Source organism: Odontesthes bonariensis, chromosome 7, assembly GCF_027942865.1.
Source record: "Odontesthes bonariensis isolate fOdoBon6 chromosome 7, fOdoBon6.hap1, whole genome shotgun sequence".
Taxonomy (NCBI): Eukaryota; Metazoa; Chordata; class Actinopteri; order Atheriniformes; family Atherinopsidae; genus Odontesthes; species Odontesthes bonariensis.
In genome coordinates this window covers 6,933,991-6,954,916 of record NC_134512.1, presented here as the reverse complement: position 1 = coordinate 6,954,916, position 20,926 = coordinate 6,933,991, and the positions used below count along the sequence as shown (strand labels likewise).

Below are 20,926 nucleotides of genomic sequence, written 5' to 3'. Positions count from 1 at the left end.
TCTTTCTGAATCAAAAACACAGACTCATTGTTCCCAGGTTCAGGGGCACACAAAAGACAAGGTACGGAATGATAGTATTGGTAATATGAATAAAACCCAAATAAAAGTCTAAAAGTCAATAAGAAAAGTCATAAGAAAAGCAACACAATATAACTTATACAATATACAAAATCACTTGCAAATGTTCAGTCCAGAGCTCCTACCAAAAATGGGAACTACAACCTTTTTTAAGGTAAACGCAAGAAACTTGTGCTAAAGAAAAAATGGACCAGACTCAGTGAATAATTCCCTATAATCCCTATATAGACCAGTAAGCAGTTCTGACCAACATGTCATTGGGGTCATCAGGTGGGAACCTCCTTTCATCAATGTTTCGTCTAGTTGGGCCCACAACATCTCCAGGAGGCTAGACAATGATCACTGAGTCACTCTCCTAATGCCAGCCATCACTGCTCCTCACACCACAACAACCATCTTTTTTCTCCTAAGTTTACCTGCCTTCATCAATCTTCAATGCCTGCAGCTAAGCTTCTTAATACTTGGTCATGTCGCCATATATACCGGCATTGTGACAGACTAACCTTACAACCTGACAAAATATGCCTTAGAGTTGCAGTACCTGAACATAACAAACATAACGGGTCTCCACCCAGAGTTTTAGGTTCTGGGGAGTTGGCAATACATCATATGTTGCCCCTATCAAAAATCTAATACCCCTTTCCTCCATACTCCACAGCTCTTTTCAACTAAGCTTTTTCTTCACGACACCTTCCCAATTCAACCACCGTCCCTGCTTAGTCTGAGCCACTGCCTTTGTACCCCTTAACATTTCCTCCTTTCTACCAACCTGCTCAACAACTAGCTTTCTCTTCTCCTTGGGACCTGCTCTACTCCACAATGGTTTGCCTGGGCCAAGCCCCAAGCCTCCCTGACCTATTTGCACATTACCCACAATCTCTGCATGTCTAAGAATTGCTTCTGCCTCCTGAGCTGCCATTCTTGGATTCCACTTCCTCCCCTTGGTTGGGTTTGGAACCACCTTACTAACTACCACATCTTTACTCCCAGCTAACAGGAGCTCTGTCATAACTTTAGTATATTTAAAGAATTACGAAAAGTGCAAATGTATAGATGTGCAAATAAGCAATAGCAGTGCAAAGGAACATGAGCAATCCAGGGGCTACTTGCCATTAAGTAAATAAATTGCAGTGGGAATGAATGAAACCTGAAGTCTTTTAGTCCTCCTTATAGGAGCCCTAAAACGACGACCTGAGGGCAAAAGCTCAAACTTGTTTAGAAGTGGATGATTAGGACAAGCCAGATTAACATTAGCCTTCCTCAGGACCTTTCTTATTAGACAAGTTCAGGTTTCCAAACCATGCAACAATATAAAAGGTTAAAACAGATTCAATAAAATAAAATGTTCAAGATGATGTACAAAATATTCAGGTAGCAGCATCTTATTTTTGTTACTTTCACCTTAAAAAAAATGCTGCTCAGAGAGTTATTCCATGATTAAATTCATAACAGACCAAAAGAAATTTGCATTGTATTTAATTTCTTTTTCCTTTTGTCTCTGCAGTCTATACTCTGTCAAAGGTTTTCAGGGTTAAAAGAAAAGTCACTCTGCAACACTGCTGTAGCGCCTGTAAAGAAAAGGTTGCATTTGTAGCTGTTTGCGATGTATTTCTACTGACATATGTAATCTGAGTTTATTTGTTAACATCAACTTATTGTTAAATAACTTTTCATTGTAGCTGTTGGGCTTAATAAACAGAAGTTTCACTGCTTTCCACGCTCTATCCTTAGTCTCTGCGAGTTCAACACAGACACATAGCATGAAAATATATCAATTTCAGAATCCACAGGGAACAAGTTTGTGTTTTTTGTTGAAAGTATCAGAGTGGTTTGGCAGTCAGGTTTTAGGCAGCTTGTGTTTCTACTTGCTGGCCACCAGGTGCCACACTTATACTCAGGGAAGCCCACTCTCAACTTGTATACTGTGGATTTGTTTAATACAATCTGAGGTGTCAAAGACATTTTCCTGACATGTATTTTATATTTTCAGACAGTTTGAGGTCTCTTTGTTTAATCTGATTGACATGAAAAAGTGACAGTGGGAAGAAAAGTGAGAAAGCAGTGTTTGCAATTGTTGACGAAAGTTAAGCCCAGGTTATGGTAGTGCCATCCAAAATGTCCCAAAGGTGTCTCATTTAACATCTGCATGTGATTTCCATCATTCTGACACTATAGCAGGGGTGGCCAACCGGTCAGAGACTAAGAGCCGCATTTTTTACCGTGTTACCACAAAGAGCCACATTATTTTTGAAAAATGACCGAATTCTCTCCGTTCCATCCGTCTTTTCTTGACTCGCTCTCGTCTCAGTCACGTGACGCATCAACGCTGATATTAAACCCACGAACCGAGCAAAATTAATCAAAAACAGGCGTGTTTGGAAAGCTTCTTCCAATGAGGAGACAGAAGAAGAGGCTGTGACCACTAAGAAAAAGAAAGCTGCATTTTGAAGGCATGTTTAAGCGTTACCATAGCGACCAGAGAGCGTTAGGAGGCAGAGAGGATGTTACATCAGGAGGACGCTGCTAATAAAGTTACATACAAGTACACAGTGGATTCAAGTTTATTATTATATTTACTAAATACCACAGAGTCTGTGTTAGTTGTATTATTTTATTTTGTAGTATTTATCCGCCACACCTGAAGAGCCGGTCTGTGAAAACATTGTCTGACATTAAACCGGTCCACGGAGCAAAAAAGGTTGGAGACCGCTGCCGTATTGAACTCAAACGAAGCGGAAAAAATGAAAATAAAAATGTTGATATGAACGTAAGAGCCGCATGAAACCAGACAAAGAGCCGCATGCGGCTTGGGAGCCGCGGGTTGGCCACCCCTGCACTACAGTGTTTAGTGTTCCCTCATGTCCTGTGGATGGTGGCTTTTCATCCAGGAAGAGATCAATTCCCTGAGAAAAACCCATAGATGATTTATTTGGTATCATCCCAGCTGCATTGTAGTGTATTTTAAAATGTTGATTCTGTTTTCATCAGCTGAACAACCTGGATCCTGAACTAAAGAACCTGTTCGATATGTGTGGCATCTCAGAGGCTCAGCTGAAGGACAAAGAGACATCCAAAGTCATTTATGACTTCATTGAGAAGAAGGGAGGGGTCGAGGCGGTCAAGAACGAGCTGAGGAGGCAGGGTGAGGCCACACACACAATTATGCCTTTGATGTCATATGATCAGAAATCTTAATATGGTGGAGAGACCGTATTATTGACCAATACTGACCAGTATCACTGATATTGTGATCGATAATGTTGCAGACGTGTCTCACATTTCCCCCCTTTTTTTTATTTAAAAAATTATCAAAAAAACCATCTTTGAGGTCAAATTTAGTGGATGCTCCTGGGGAAAACTCTTAAAGGGATAGTTCGCCTCTTTTGACATGAAGCTGTATGACATCCCATATTAGCAACATCATTTATGAACATTGACTTACCCCCCGCTGCGTCCTGTGAGCGGAGTTCCACCTGAGTTTTGGCGTCCACGAAGGTAGTCCGGCTAGTTGGCTGGGGCTAGAAAAATAAAGCGTCTTGCTTCTCAAAAAAATATGCGTTCAAAAGAGTAATACATTTGCATCACAAAATCGTTTTGCATGAAAAAGTCAGACCTCACTTCGCTTGGCGCTATTTTTGCCTCCCTTGATATCAATGTGTCAAGCCACCTAGCGATAGCTGCACCTGTTACGGTGTTTGCTGCTCGGAAGCAGGGGAGTGCTCGGTCTGCTCTTCGGTCTGCACAGTTTACATTGGACGCATTGATATCAAGGGAGGCAAAAATAGCGCCAAGCGAAGTGAGGTCTGACTTTGTCATGCAAAACGATTTTGTGATGCAAATGTATTACTCTTTTGAACGCATATTTTTTTGAGAAGCAACCACTCTTAATCCATAGGGTTTAATAGCGTTAATCCATAGGGTTTAACGTTGGCCCACCCTTTTCAGCAATAACAGCTTAAACTCTTCTGGGCAAGCTTTCCACAAGGTTTAGGAGTGTTTTTATGGGAATTTTTGACCATTCTTCCAGAAGCGCATTTGTCAGACACCGAGGTTAGACAAGAAGCCCTGGCTCGCAATCTTCACTCTAATTCATCCCAAAGGTGTTCTGTCAGGTTGAGGTCAGGACTCAGTCAAGTTCTTCCACACCAAACTCAGTCATGCATGTCTTAATGGGCCTTGCTTTGTGCACTGGTGTACAGTCATGTTGGAACAAGAAGGGGCCATCCCCAAACTGTTTTCACAAAGTTGGGAGCATGAAATTGTCCATAATCACTTGGAATGCTGAAACATTCAGAGTTCCTTTCACTGGAACTATGGGGCCAAGGCCAGATATTGAAAAACAAGCCCACATCATATTCCCCCCTCCACTAAACTTTACACTTGGCACAATACAAGGCAAGGCAAGGCAAGGCAATTTTATTTATAGAGCACAATTCATACACAAGGCAATTCAAAGTGCAATACAGTCAGACAAGTACTGTTCTCCTGGCAGTCGCCAAACAGACTCATCCATCAGATTGCCAGATGGAGAAGCGTGATTCGTCACTCCAGAGAACACGTCGCCACTGCTCTAGAGTCCAGTGGCGGCGTGCTTTACACCACTGCATCCGACGCTTTGCATTGCACTTGGTGATATATGGCTTTGATACAGCTGCTCGGCCATGGAAACCCATTCCATGAAGCTATGCAATGTTCTTGAGCTAATCTGAAGGCCACATGAAGTTTGGTGGTCTGTAGTGATTGACTCTGCAGAAAGTCGGCAACCTCTGTGTGCTATGCACCTTAGCATCTGCTGAACCCGCTCATTCAGCATGTCATTTTACGTGGCCAAGCACTTTCTGGCTGAGTTGTTGCCGTTCCAAATTCAGGGTTCCCACGGGGTCTTAAAAAGTCTTAAAAGCATTGAATTTATGAATTTGGAATAATACCTTAAAAAGACTTGAAAAAGTCTTGAATTTTGATATCTGGGTCTTAAAATTTGTGCAGTAACTTCTCCGTATCGCATTCTCCTCAAACGTTTCATTTGTCAACTAGGCTACTATTATTTTGAAAAGCCTAAATAACGTAGCCTAAATGAAGAGTGGCGGAACCAATCATTGAGAACGCAATGCTGCCCCTACCGCTCTGCCTCGGGTCCGAGCACGTCACATTGCTACAGCACTGACACAGACCACAGCAACAAGCCAAGCAGAAGCGTGAAAAATCAAGGCAAATCTCAGCAGAAAACAAGAAAGTTTAACTTACGCCGTTATGTTGTTTTTTAACATTTGTTTGCGTTTCCTTGCTTCCCATTTCTTGCTGGGATAATGGGGAAATGTAAATTTAATGGAGCGTGGCGCGAGAAAGAATCATTTTGTCACTGGTTAAAACCAGTGGACAATAATGTATACGAGGCTTTTTGGACTGTGTGCAAAAAGAGGATTCAGCTTGGTACCATGGGCTTGAAGGCTTTAGAGTCTCACGCCAAGTCCTCCAAGCACATGAATAATATCAAAGCGAAGGATCAAACTCCTTCCATCGCTGGGGTGTTTTAACTGGCCAGCGATAGCCAGTTAGCTATTAATGTATCTGAGCTAGCAGATAACGCTAACCAGACAACTGCTAGGACAGGCCCTCCAGTTACGACCGTCACCGCAACTAGAGTAGATCTGCGAACAGCTTTTGAGTCCACACCAACCATGAAAGCAGAGGTGTTGTGGACTCTTAACACAATTGCCAAACACCATTCATATAATGGAAAAGAGGGTATTTTAGAGTTGTTTAAATGCATGTTCCCCGATTCCGACATCGCTGCCACAATTACTTGTGGTCCCGACAAAACGGCGTACATAGCCAAGTTGGTTTAGCTGTGTATATTAAAAAGGAACTGGTGTCCAAGGTAATAAAATCACAGTTCGTTCTTATGTTTGATGAGAGCCTCAACGAAACGACAAAATACAAACATATTAATTAGGGACCGAGCAGTGAAACTGCAAGGACCCTATTGTATCTGTAAGGATTATTAGGGACCGAGCAGTGAAACTGCAAGGACCCTATTGTATCTGTAAGGTTTATTAGGGACCGAGCAGTGAAACTGCAAGGACCCTATTGTATCTGTAAGGTTTATTAGGGACCGAGCAGTGAAACTGCAAGGACCCTATTGTATCTGTAAGGTTTATTAGGGACCGAGCAGTGAAACTGCAAGGACCCTATTGTATCTGTAAGGTTTATTATTATTATTATTCTTTCTTTCTTTCTTTCTTTCTTTCTTATTCTTTACAAAAGGTATGCGAAAACTCAGGAAATTTTGCGAGCGCCATGTGCCGGTCGACGACATGAAAGAATCTAAACTTTATATTTTTGGGAGTCGCTCATTGACTCTGTAGCGCCCCCTACGATGCTTAAAAATTGTCCCCGCAATAGGATTAGTTTCGCGTGGGACGACGAAACTCGGTACACTCATTCATCATGCCAAGACGCACAAAAAAGTCTCAAGCCGCCATGGTCCCACGTCCACAGGAAGTCGGCCATTTTGGATGGAAAGTGCGTTTTCGTGCCATTTTTGACCGATTCCACACCTTGTATAAGATCGAACTTGTCCCACAGATTTAATGCTACAGACTTCAAACTTGGCCAGGTTACTCTTAAGACATGGAGGGAAAAATTCATTGGCCAACTTTTTCAAAACTTAAAGGGCGTGGCCGTGGCGACGCCTCAAAGTTTGATGACTCGCCATCACTCGCCACAAAAAATTAAGTTGCTTATAACTTCCACATACATAATCCAATCTTTCCCAAAGTTCAACCGGTGATTGCTGGACCCAGCCTGAACGTGCACATATAAAATAGTGACATCCACCTATAGCGCCACCTGCTGGTGGTTGGAAATTTCTTTTTTTTTCCACACCTCGCATTTTATCAAACTCCTCCTACATATTTCATGCTAAAATCTTCAAACTTGGCCAGGTTACTCTTAAGACATGGGGGCAAAACTTCATGGAGAAACTTTTCCAAACTCTGAACGGTGTGGGCGTGGCCAGAGGTGAAAATCGTGTGATGCCGTTTGTAATATGAAAGCCTTATCATCATCGCAAAGTCATGAAACTTGGTACACACGTCCACCCTGACGACCTCGTACGTATGTAAAGGGTATTGTGTGTGGGCGGAGCAAAATGGCTCAGTGGCGCCCCCTAGAAATTTTCAAAAACCCCTATGCATTGGGGTTATTGTGTGCTCGTATGTACGCAATGGGAATCGTGCGTGTGGGCAGAGCTGCGCGACTACGGCGTCCAGCGCATGCCCAACGTGGGCACATCCCAACGTACGCACACTCGGTCCCGCTCACAGCTGCTTGCAGCTTTCTAGTTATTATTATTTCCGATTCTTTGCAAAAGGTATGCGAAAACTCACGAAATTTTGCGAGCGCCACCTGCCAGTCGACGACATGAAAGAATCTAAACTTTATATTTTTAGGAGTCGCTCATTGGCTCTGTAGCGCCCCCTACGGTGCATAAAAATGGTCCCCTTAATAGGATTAGTTTCACGTGGGACGACGAAATTCGGTACACTCATTCATCATGCCCAGACGCACCAAAAAGTCTCATGCCATCACGGTGCCACGTACACAGGAAGGCGGCCATTTTGGATGGAAAGTGCGTTTTCGTGCCATTTTTGGCCGATTCCACGCCTTGCATAAGATCGAACTTGTCCTACAGATTTCATCCTACAGACTTCAAAGTTGGCCAGGTTACTCTTAAGACATGGGGGGGGAAATTCATGGAGAAATTTTTTCAAAACTTAAAGGGCGTGGGCGTGGCAACTCCTCAAAGTTCGATGACTCGCCATCACTCGCCACAACAAATGAAGTCGCTTATAACTCCCACATACATTATCCAATCTGTCCCAAACTTCATACGGTGAATGCTGGACCCAGCCTGAACGCGTACATATTATCATAACGACATCCACCTATAGCGCCACCTGCTGGTGGTCGGAAACATCTCTTTTTTTCCACATCTCGCATTTGATCGAACTCGTCCTACAGATTTAATGCTACAGACTTCAAACTTGGCCAAGTTACTCTTAAGACATGGGGGGAAAGAGTCATGGAGAAACTTTTTCAAACCTCAAAGGGCGTGGCCGTGGCGACGCCTCAAAGTTATGACTCGCCATGAAAAATTAAGTCGCTTATAACTTCCACATACATTATCCAATCTGTCCCAAACTTCATACGGTGATATCTGGACCCAGCCTGAACGCGCATAGATAAAATAGTGACATCCACCAACAGCGCCACCTGCTGGTGGTCAGAAACGTCTTTTTTTTCCATACCTCACATTTTATCAAACTCCTCCCACAGATTTAATGCTACAAACTTCTAACTTAGCCAAGTTACTCTTAAGACATGGAGGCAACAATTCATGGAGAAACTTTTCCAAACTCTGAACGGTGTGGGCGTGGCCATGCGGTGAAAATCGTGTGATGACGTTTGTGATTTGAAAGCCTTATCATCATCTCAAGGTAATGAAACTTGGTACACACGTCCACCCTGACGACCTCGTACGTATGTAAAGGGTATCGTGTGTGGGCGGAGAAAAATGGCTCAGTGGCGCCCCCTAGAAATTTTCAAAAACCCCTCCGCATTGGGGTTATGCTGTGCTCGTAAGTACACAGCGGGTATCGTGCGTGTGGGAAGAGCTGCGGCTCCAGCGTCCAGCGCATGCCCAACGTACGCACATCCCAACGTACGCACACCTCGGTCCCGCTCACAGCTGCTTGCAGCTTTCTAGTTATTATTTTTCTCCTCCGTTATTCTTATTCTTTGCAAAAGGTATGCGAAAACTCAGGAAATTTTGCGAGCGCCACCTGCCAGTCGACGACATGAAAGAATCTAAACTTTATATTTTTGGGAGTCGCTCATTGACTCTGTAGCGCCCCCTACAATGCTTTAAAATGGTCCCCTTAATAGGATTAGTTTTGAGTGGGACGATGAAATTCGGTACACTCATTCATCATGCCCAGACGCACAAAAAAGTCTCATGCCGCCAGTGTGCCACGTCCACAGGAAGTCGGCCATTTTGGATGGAAAGTGCGTTTTCGTGCCATTTTTGACCGATTCCACACCTTGTATAAGATCGAACTTGTCCTACAGATTTAATGCTACAGACTTCAAACTTGGCCAGGTTACTCTTAAGACATGGAGGGAAAAATTCATTGGCCAACTTTTTCAAAACTTAAAGGGCGTGGCCGTGGCGACGCCTCAAAGTTTGATGACTCGCCATCACTCGCCACGAAAAATGAAGTCGCTTATAACTCCCACATACATTATCCAATCTCTCCCAAACTTCATACGGTGAATGCTGGAACCAGACTGAAAGCTCACATATAAAATAGTGACATCCACCTATAGCGCCACCTGCTGGTGGATGGAAATGTCTTTTTTTTTCCACACCTCGCATTTGATCGAACTCCTCCTACATATTTAATGCAAAAACCTTCAAACTTGGCCAGGTTGCTCTTAAGACATGGGCCGAAAAAATCATTGGCCAACTTTTTCAAAACTTAAAGGGCGTGGCCGTGGCGACACCTCAAATTTATGACTCGCCATAAAAAATCAAGTCGCTTATAACTCCCACAAACATTATCCAATCTGTCCCAAACTTCATACGGTGACTGCTGGACCCAGCCTGAATGTGTACATACAAAAAAGTGATATCCACCTACAGCGCCACCTGCTGGTGGTTGGAAATTTCTTTTTTTTTCCACACCTCTTATTTGATCAAACTCCTCCTACAGATTTCATGCTACAAGCTTCAAACTTGGCCAGGTTACTCTTAAGACATGGGGGGAAAAAATCATTGGCCAACTTTTTCAAACCTCAAAGGGCGTGGCCGTGGCGACGCCTCAAATTTATGACGCGCCATAAAAAATTAAGTCGCTTATAACTCCCACATACATTATCCAATCTGTCCCAAACTTCATACGGTGAATGCTGGACCCAGCCTGAACGCGCACATATAAAATAGTGACATCCACCTATAGCGCCACCTGCTGGTTTTTGGAAGCGTCTTTTTTTCCCCACACCTCGCATTTTATCAAACTTCTCCTACAGATTTAATGCTACACCCTTCAAACTTGGCCAGGTTACTCTTAAGATATGAGGGCAAAACTTCATGGAGAAACTTTTCCAAACTCTGAACGGTGTGGGCGTGGCCAGAGGTGAAAATCGTGTGATGGCGTTTGCAATATGAAAGCCTTATCATCATCGCAAAGTCATGAAACTTGGTACTCACGTCCACCCTGACGACCTCGTACGTATGTAAAGGGTATTGTGTGTGGGCGGAAAAAAATGGCTCAGTGGCGCCCCCTAGAAATTTTCAAAAAACCCTCCGCATTGGGGTTATGTGCTCATACGTACGCAGAGGGTATCGTGCGTGTGGGCAGAGCTGCGCGTCTACGGTGTTCAGCGCATGCCCAACGTGCGCACATCCAACGTACGCACACCTCGGTCCCGCTCACAGCTGCTTGCAGCTTTCTAGTTATTATTATTCTTTCTTTCTTATTCTTTGCAAACGGTATGCGAAAACTCAGGAAATTTTGCGAGCGCCACCTGCCAGTCGACGACATGAAAGAATCTAAACTTTATATTTTTGGGAGTCGCTCATTGACTCTGTAGCGCCCCCTACGATGCTTAAAAATTGCCCCCGCAATAGGATTAGTTTCGCGTGGGACGACGAAATTCGGTACACTCATTCATCATGCCAAGACGCACAAAAAAGTCTCATGCCGCCATGGTCCCACGTCCACAGGAAGTCGGCCATTTTGGATGGAAAGTGCGTTTTTGTGCCATTCCACACCTTGTATAAGATCGAACTTGTCCTATAGATTTAATGCTATAGACTTCAAACTTGGCCAGGTTACTCTTAAGACATGGGGGGAAAAATTCATGGAGAAACTTTTTCAAACCTCAAAGGGCGTGGGCGTGGCGACGCCTCAAAGTTTGATGACTCGCCATCACTCGCCACAACAAATTAAGTTGCTTATAACTCCCACATACATTATCCAATCTGTCCCAAACTCCATACGGTGAATGCTGGACCCAGCCTGAACGCGTACATATTATCATAGTGACATCCACCTATAGCGCCACCTGCTGGTGGTTGGAAACATCTTTTTTTTCCACAACTCGCATTTGATTGAACTCCTCCTACAGATTTAATGCTACAAGCTTCAAACTTGGCCAGGTTACTCTTAAGACATGGGGGAATAATAATCTTGAGAAACTTTTCCGAACTCTGAATGGTGTGGGCGTGGCCAGGCGATTAAAATCGTGTGATGGCGTTTGTGATTTGAAAGCCTTATCATCATCGCAAAGTCATGAAACTTGGCACACACGTCTAGTCTCTCAACCTCGTACTTATGTAAAGGGTAACATGTATGGGTGGAGCAAAATGGCTCAGTGGCGCCCCCTAGAAATTTTCAAAAACCCCTCTGCATTGGGGTTATTATGTGCTCGTACGTACTCAGAGGGTATCGTGCGTGTGGGCAGAGCTGCGCGACTATGGAGTCCAGCTCCAGCCCCAACATACGTACATTCCGACGTACGCACACCTCGGTCCCGCATCTTTTTTTATCCACACCTCGCAATTTATCAAACTCCTCCTACATATTTAATGCAAAAACCTTCAAACTTGGCCAGGTTGCTCTTAAGACATGGGGGGGAAATTTCATGGAGAAACTTTTTCAAACCTCAAAGGGCGTGGCCTTGGCGACGCCTCAAATTTATGACTCGCCATGAAACATTAAGTCGCTTATAACTCCCACATACATTATCCAATCTGTCCCAAACTTCATACGGTCATTGCTTGACCCAGCCTGAACGCGCACATATAAAATAGTGACATCCACCTACAGCGCCACCTGCTGGTGGTCGGAAACGTCTTTTTTTTCCACACCTCAAACTCCTCATACAGATTTAATGCTACAAGCTTCAAACTTGACCAGGTTACTCTTAAGACATGGGGGCAAAAATTCATGGAGAAACTTTTCCAAACTCTGAACTGTGTGGGCGTGGCCAGGCGGTGAAAATCTTGTGATGGCGTTTGTGATTTCAAAGCCTTATCATCATCTCAAGGTCATGAAACTTGGCACACATAGTTTAGATTCTTTCATGTCGTCGACTGGCAGGTGGCGCTCGCAAAATTTCCTGAGTTTTCGCATACCTTTTGCAAATAATCGGACGGACGGAATAATAACTAGAAAGCTGCAAGCAGCTGTGAGCGGGACCGAGGTGTGCGTACGTTGGGATGTGCGTACGTTGGGGCATGCGCTGGACGTTGGAGCCGCAGCTCTACACACACGCACGATACCCTCTACGTATGTATGAGCACATAATAACTCCAATACGGAGGGGTTTTTGAACATTTGTAGGGGGCGTCACTGAGCCATTTTGCTCCGCCCACACGATACCCTTTATATACGTACGAGGTTGTCAGGGTGGACGTGTGTGCCAAGTTTCATGACTTTGCGATTATGATAAGGCTTTCAAACCACAAACGCCACCACACGATTTTCACCGCCTGGCCACGCCCACACCGTTCAGAGTTTGGAAAAGTTTGTCAAAAGTTTTCTTCCCCCCTAGCTTAAGAGTAACCTGGCCAAGTTTGAAGATTTTAGCATGAAATATGTAGGAGGAGTTTGAGAAAGCTGAGAAATTCAGTGTGTGCAAGGAGAATAAGATGAAGTTAAGTCATTGCAGTTCATACTACAGTGGTAAACCACTGATCCTGTTCATGTTAAAGAGACACTGGACTTCATTCACCAACAGTTCTTTAGAACAAATTTGTCAAGCAAATTTTTTGAGACGATTGTGACATTCACCAATGTTTTCTCATCTGTATGTTTTCCACAAACACTCAGGGATACTCTTACGCACATTTGAGCGCTGACATGTTTTAACAAAATTACAGTATAAATATTTTTGTCAGATTTTCCTAATAACTTTCAATAATTTACAAAGCATTTTGTTAGTTTAAAATAAACGAAGTACACCAACACTTTAATAACATTGTTAGTTAGAAACCTTGCCATCAATTAGTGGTTCCACCCTTTTTATATGCCAAAATTGCCTTTCTTCATCCCTGGCCTGCTCACAAAATGGCATATTTACTGTTGCTGCAAGATATTGCAAAGGGAACAAATCTTTCCTGACCTTGCAGATTTATTTGCAGAGTGATGAGTACCTATCTTGACACATTAGGGTACAAAGAGCTGTCTCTTGGACCTTTGCAAACGTTTGGAGCCAGCACTGTGGAGCAATACACAATGGTTCAACTCTGTTCCACCACATTTGCAGCTTCTCTCAACCATGCTTTTTGGCCACTTGAACATTTTAGCAGGAGCTGGAAAAGTAAATAATCAATAATCATTGAATCAACTGGTCACGCAATACACAAAGTTTCCACATACAGCGGAAGAACAAGTCGCAGTCAAGAGGAGATTTAATTCTATTGCTGGTCTTCCTAACACCAGCTGTGCAATAGATTGCACACACATGCGCATTAAAGCCCCTCACCAGATCCATTCCCATACCTCAACTGCAAGCAATATCATTCCATATATATCTCATTTGTGACTCCCAGAACCAGACCGGGGTACCAGACCGGGGTAATGACGTGCAGGAAAGATCAACATGGTTGAAATTCAAACTGGTCATCACTGCTATTGGCATTTCCAACAGGGTATGTGCTCTAACCACTCGACCACCAAGCATCGCAAGATATGAACAATTTTGTGGTCTATGAGCACGATCATGAATCTGATGTAAAGTTTTCTTAAGAAATTCTTAAAAACAACTTGGTGAATGAGGCCCACTGTGTTTTTCTGAAAAACCCAAGGGAGAAGGGCTTTAAAGTTGCAATTATCTCAGAACAAAATATGAGCAGAAGATGTGCGTTCAAGTAAAGAGAACTAATGAGCTACGATACTATACACTGTATATAAAAGATGGACTTGGCTGTAGTGACATCACCCAGTGGCTTGTGTGTTGCCATGGATAGCCTTGTGATTTTTATTCAGCAGTGCATTCAATGCTACATTGAGCTAAATCTCAATGTCGCATTTTAAACCTTGTGATCAAAAAGAGTTAGTGCAGTATTGTTAACCAGACTATCTGCATTGGTTTCATATCTGACAGGGGATGACTGTGGTCAATCCTTTGTAACCGTCTGTGTTTGAATGTTGTTTACCAGTGCAATGAAACTAACAGGTGTGTCCGAGTGATGGTACTTACCCTGATGTCATGCCTCACCCCCCCTTCCCCCCCTCCTCCCCCTCCCCCTCAGCACCACCTCCACCTCCGTCTCGTGGTGGCCCCCCTCCTCCACCCCCCCACTGCTCTGCTCCACCCCCACCTCCGCCATCCAGAGGGGGTAGAGGAGCCCCCCCTCCTCCTCCATCCCGAGCACCAGCTTCAGCTCCTCCTCCCCCACCTCCCTCCAGACCAGGAACTCTGGGGGCTCCACCTCCCCCTCCTCCACCCACCAGAGGAGGCCATCAGCCCCCTCCTCCTCCCCACCACCACAACCAGCCACCTCCTCCTCCTCCATCATCCCCTGGTGCCCCCCAAGCTCCTCCCCCTCCCCCACTGGCTCAGCCTTCCCCTGCAAGCAGTGCTCCCGGACCGACTCCTCCCCCTCCCCCACCCGGTCCACCTCCTCCTCCAGAATTGGATGGGATCAGCGGATGTGGGGTCTTGCCTCATTCTCCAAGCCTGGGCGGGAAGTCTGCACTGCTGGAGCAGATCAGAGGAGGAACTCAGCTGAAGAAAGTGGAGCATAATCATAGAGTGCTGCCCTCCGGCACAGGACGAGATGCACTGCTGGACCAGATCCGTCAGGGAATCCAGCTAAAGATTGTGAGCATTTTGAAGATATTCCCACTTCATATATTTTATGCTTAACTCTCACGGAACAACACACCCTCCCTCAAAGAGGTTAGTTAGGTTCAGCTAGTAATACAATGAAGCAACATGCTTAAAGGAGAAGTTCGTTTTTTTTAAACCTGGACCTTATTTCTGGCAAAAAATACGTTCATCTACTCACGATAAAAGTTTGGTGAAAGTCGGCGTCCTTCGGAAAATATTTAGATCCCTTCCGCGTACATCGATATAACGGGAGAGAACAGGGCACTGACGATAGAGCCTATGAATAAGGCATTATCTGTCTTTATTTCACCAATACTTTAAGCCGAATGATTGAATGAACGCGTACAATTGTGCTGTTAGTTCAGAGCTGCCTATGTTGTTGTTATTGGGGGTATCGGGGGGCTTATGGAGTCTTTCTACACACGCGTTTAGTGGGATAACGTCTAGGGATGTCCTGATCCGATCCTGTCTGAAACCACGTGATCGATTTCCCCGATTTCCGATCACGTGGTTTCAGACAGGATCGGAATCGGATGTTTCATCCCGATTAGGCATCGGATATATGGCTATATATGTATATTTATTGTCATTATTTTTTTTTTATCAGAACTATAATATTTCAAAACAAATGGGAAAAAATAACAGCTTAGTATTTACTGTTGGTGGTACAGAGTCAGACCGACTCAACCATAGACATAATATACGTAAACGCCTTATAGACTGACGCTGCCTATTGGAGCTGACGCATTTATTTGGACTGAGGAAGGTGTATATCCCCAATGACAATAATCATAACTCCCCGAGTTTTTATGTGTATGGTCTCAACTACACAATAGAAACAACGCATGCGGCATGACGTCACTTTGCTGTGTGCCGTACAGTGAAGCAGAACAGCAGCAGCTTGAAGCTGGGAAGCTGGGCGCGAATGTCTGCGGTGTGGAGGTGTTTTAAAGTGGATGACAAAAAAGTTGCGATTGCAAACTGTGAGATATGCAAACTTGGGATTTCAAGAGGTGGCTAGGACATCGCTAACATCGTTGATGAGGAACAGGCTCAAACCTGACATGGTAGAGATGTTGGTTTTCATCAAGAAAAACGTACATTTCCTTCTGTGAAGCCAGAGGAGGACAGTAAGAATTAGGAGTGCAGTTCCTAAAAGCATATTACTGGCCTTACTTTATAACACTGTGGCACTTTTATTCACTTACTTCTTTACATGCCTGCCAGGCATTTCAAGTTGAGCTGCTGCTCATTTTTATATTAGACATTGTTGCACTAAACTACAATGTGAAGAATTTCTTTATTACTTGATTAGTTTTGTTGTTGAAGCTACCTCACAGTAGTGCTCTGTTTATGAGTGTTAAATGATAAAATAAGAGAAGAAAATAAAAAATTCAGGGACATCCTGGATCTGTTTCTTCGTCGTTCTTCATTTTTTTAATGAACTGTAGAAGTATCTGATTGGGACTTGGTGTTGGTAGATACTCAAAATCAAATGACTCGGACTCTGACTCTGAACCTGATCCCTAATAACGTCATCGGCGTGCACCGCTGCAGCACAGCTCATTCACTCCGGTAAGGACGTCTACCGTACTCAAAGTTTTCTTCCACGTCATTAAAATCTGATAAATATCCTGCCATGTTGCACAAAACTATCCGTAGCAAACTCTGTGTAAAGTTAGCCGACTGTCACAGAACACCGAGTAAATAAGCTGTGCTGGGCGCGTCCATGACATCATCCAAGTAGATGCATGTGTAGAAAGCCCCCGAGAGCCCACAATCACAACAACACGGTCAGCTCTGAACTAACAGTGCAATAGTTACACGATCATTCATTCATACGGCTTAAAGTATTGGTGAAATAAAGACAGATAATGCCTTGTTTAGAGGATGTATTGTCTATGCCCTGTTCTCTCCCGTTTTATGGATACACGCGGATCTCGAGTGATCTAAATCTCTTCCGAAGGACGCCGACTTTCACCAAACTGTTGTCGGTGAGCAGATGAACGTATTTTATGCCAGAAATAAGGTCCAGGTTTAAAAGAAACAAACTTCTCATTTAACTTAAATTCATGTTTTCTTTATTCAACAATTGAAGTGGAACAAGAGAAATTACCATTCTATGACTGACTTTTATCTCAATGTGGAAGTAAAAAATTGTGATAGAAAATTATTTAATTTGACAAATAAGAGAGCTGGGTTTTTTTAAATTTTCAGCGTATATAGCGTATATATACAGTATATATATATATATATAATAACTGTAACAAACCGTATTTGTGGGTTCGCAGGTATCAGATCAAGAGTCTGGCCCCCCAACACCAGCTCCAGCAGCAGGCATCGTTGGTGCTCTCATGGAAGTAATGCAGAAGAGGAGCAAAGCCATCCATTCTTCAGGTGAGTCATGAAAAGTTCTTGTATTACCTGGGAAACAGAAGCTGTCTGACCACAATCGAGGATTTCAGCTGAACTTAGACCTTGTCAAAAAATACAAAAATAACCAAACAAAAGCTTGACATTTTTGGGAAACTGACCTGCCAAATATGCCAAAAAAAAACAACCATGTGATGCCAAAGTGGGCTGGTGTAAAAATCCAGTAAATGTAATACATTTTACATTTACTATATGACATTGTTGCCTCTAGTTTTTATGACTCCTTGGACTTCTGACCTACCAAAGAATGCTGAACACAAAACGATTAATAAGTTGAGTAGTCTTACTCCATTTGTAATGTGAAGCATTACAACAAACCCAAATTACTATTTATAAACTGTTGAAATTTCTCTCTAGACATAAATTATTACAGCATATTTTTTCTTCTATTCAGTACCTGTATATTACAGCCATCCAATTGCCCTCTTCACATACTAGTTGCCGCTTATCAGCAAATTAAAAGTCGTCCTTGTTAACGTGCTGCTATTGATCTTCGATAATTAACATGTTCCAGAGGAAGCTCAGCCTCGTATGGGTGGGGGCCTATACACCTCAATCCTTGGTCGCACAAACAGCTGAGTATTAACACTATCGCGTCCATGTTACTTAACTTAATAGTATTTATTAATTGAATTGAACTGAATTGAGTGGTATGTTCCGCCAATAGCCTGTGTGTCCTCTGTACCTACCTTGCTGGTTTAACTTAGACCTTCTGTACATTTACACATGACATTCATGCACAAAGAAGGCATGTTAGTCCTGTTTCGAAAGTCCTGTGTGAAAACTGCCTAATAAAAAAGGTGTCAGTCTTCTCATCTAACTCAACCTTTCCTTCAGAATAGTTCCTTGTTCAGCTTGTAGCTTCTGTCTTAGTAATATGAAAGTCTCCAGTCATCACACTCTTCACTGTCATGTTTTTTTCCCAGATGAAGATCAGGATGAAGATGAAGATGAGGACTTTGAGGATGACGACGAGTGGGATGACTAGTGAAAATGTCCCTTCTCAACATCTCCCGTCCAATCCCCCTACCACAGCATCTACTGTTTAGACTAAAAAATCTCCTAAAAAAATCTTCCAGAATCTGATAACAATTGTTATGTAAATGTTGTATGAATTTGTTTTATATTTATTTTTGCTTTTTTTTTTTATGACTATTCTAATTAATCTGTGCAATACCTCATCTGTTAAGTGTTCTGTTTATCACACTCCCTTGTGGGAACAGTTCCTCCACTTCCCTTGTGTCTTTAGAAAGCCCTTAAATCTCTCATCCAGCTGTATTTCACGATTCCTAATCAAGAGTATTAAACACTCCACTGAGAGCAGTAAGGGAACTTTTATGCTTCTTGGGGAATATTTTTGTGTTCACTTCTTCATTGCTTGTTTGTGAAATTTTAAAAGGGAGACTTGTGCAACCAAATGGGCAGGTTCCTCTTTGTGTTTAGCAGTTGTTAGTTTAAATGCAAAATTACACTATTTTCTTACCACACTTCTTTTCTAACCCCTGGATTTCTTATTAAAGCTTAGTTTAGTAATGTTATTTTTACATAAACATGCTCAATGACCAAAATGTGGTGGCTTGATCCCCTCACATGGATCTGCAACTTTTATTTTTGTGTAATTAAAGTTGTTTATTTGCACATGGTTTCTGTAATAGTTTGGTTGTGGGGGTTGTCTTTTTTTTCTTTTTTTTTCTTTTTTGGTTGGGAGTACATTTGTCAGTGATTGTTGTTATTTTATATCACGCAGGATGCATTGGCAATGAAGTCTTTAATGGTTTCACAGCTTTTAGATGTGATTTCAAACATGACTTTCAATGACTTGTTCGTGAATTGTTACTGACTTTTTTTTAAGTTTTATACATGTGAACTCAAACTTAATGGGTATTTGTGGTATGATAAGACCTTCGTTCTCATGTCTGGTTGTTTTTTTTCCCATTTGATTATTCATTGCCTGCAGAAGGAAGCATCACCAGTGTCTCCTTACAGCAAAAGAAAAACAACCTAGAAATATCATTCATCTTTTTCTGTCCCTCCATTTTCTGATTTTATGCAATGCAAAGATAAAAGCCTCCTTATGGAAAATAGGAAAAGAAAATAACTAACCAAATGTGACATTTTAAAGCAGCTTCTGGGTTTAGCAATGCCTGTGATCTTTCATCTGTAAATGGTGTAAAGAAAATAACTAATGCTTGTTTTTGCTGTCTTTTCTTAAAGGTTTTTACAATCTTGTAGTGAGGTTTAATGCTGCATCAAGAGGCCGAAATACTGACATAGAATCTGTGAAAAGGGTCGAGACAGATCAGTACTGAGTTGTATACCTAAATAAATGTTAATATTTACTGAAAAGTTTGTCTTGAGTTCTGTGTCAGAGGTGTTCAGAGCTATCCAAAGAATAATTGCTCTTCAAGTATTTTAGTTTCATATCCTACAAAGACACAATTTACAAGAGGTATGAATTGTCTGCTGTTAATGAACAAAAACTAAGGAAGCTTATTTATTATATTTAGTTATATTTTGTGTAATGTGAAAAATTTGTTTTTATGTAATGATCACACTGGGTAACCCAGTTACTGAGAATATTGATTCAATATTCTGCGGAGAAAGTGCAGAGCTTCAGATCTGCACACATCCATTTCAGATGCAGTCACTGAGGCTCCTTAAACATGTGCTGCTTACCAAGTTGTTTAAATTTGGGATGTTAGAAGATTTACAGCCACCATGATGTCACTCTCTGGTTTAGAGGGAATTCACATGATGTCATGCAAGAAACACAAGACAGCTGTATAAGAAGGCCCAGAGCAGACTGTATTTCCAGAGGAGACTGCAATCTTTTAACATTTGCAGGAAGCTCCTGGGCTGTTTTATCAGTCTGTGGTCACCAGTGTCCTCTCGTGGTGAATCGGGGATGGTCGCTATCAATCAGCAAATGTGTAGATGAATGTAATGAAAAACTCTGCTGACACGGACTTAGTCGAACACAGAAACCTTTATTGCCAACCAGCTCTGTCTCAGAATGACACAATAATGCATCAAGTCTGGAGAGATTATCCATGCCTTAAATGTTTTAACGCAGTCTCTGCCTCTGCGTTTGCAGCTCCTTTTTATGTGGGATAACTTTCCCCTATCTGGTAGCCCTTAAGATGCTCCGTGTCCCTGTCTCCTGACAAATAGCTAGAAAATTATGTATGTACGGCTTCACGCCTTTGGAATGTGTTTTCCTCGAAATGTCCATATTTGCCTCTATGCACCTCTTGCTTGGGACACATGCATTCTGTGACCTTAGTGATGCTCCTTTTCAAAAGTTCTCTTAAGTCTCAGACACCTCATATTCCCCCCTGAACCTGTTTTGAACTTGTTTTGACTGAAGGAATTCATTTTATAGCAAAAATACCTTTTTCGTCTTAACTCCGCAAAGGAAGGCTATTGCTGTGTTTCTTTCTCAAACAAGGTAATTTAAAGATGTTTATGCATGGAACCTACTTAGAATGGTTATATATGACGGACATAAGAGTTT

At 42.6% G+C, this 20,926-nt stretch overlaps 1 protein-coding gene across 2 annotated transcripts in view; it reads left to right on the top strand.

Annotated features, from left to right (window-relative positions):
- Positions 1–19,758, top strand: part of wasla (WASP like actin nucleation promoting factor a) — a 76,448-nt gene extending 56,690 nt beyond the window's left edge. For both annotated transcript variants that reach the window (XM_075469312.1, XM_075469313.1), the window contains 4 exons: positions 3,067–3,220; positions 14,399–14,970; positions 17,271–17,376; positions 18,339–19,758. In XM_075469312.1, the coding sequence (XP_075325427.1) occupies positions 3,067–3,220; positions 14,399–14,970; positions 17,271–17,376; positions 18,339–18,400 (894 nt within the window). In that variant the 3' untranslated portion in view covers positions 18,401–19,758. The remainder of the gene's footprint in view (positions 1–3,066; positions 3,221–14,398; positions 14,971–17,270; positions 17,377–18,338) is intronic.
- Positions 19,759–20,926: the final 1,168 nt, after the last annotated feature.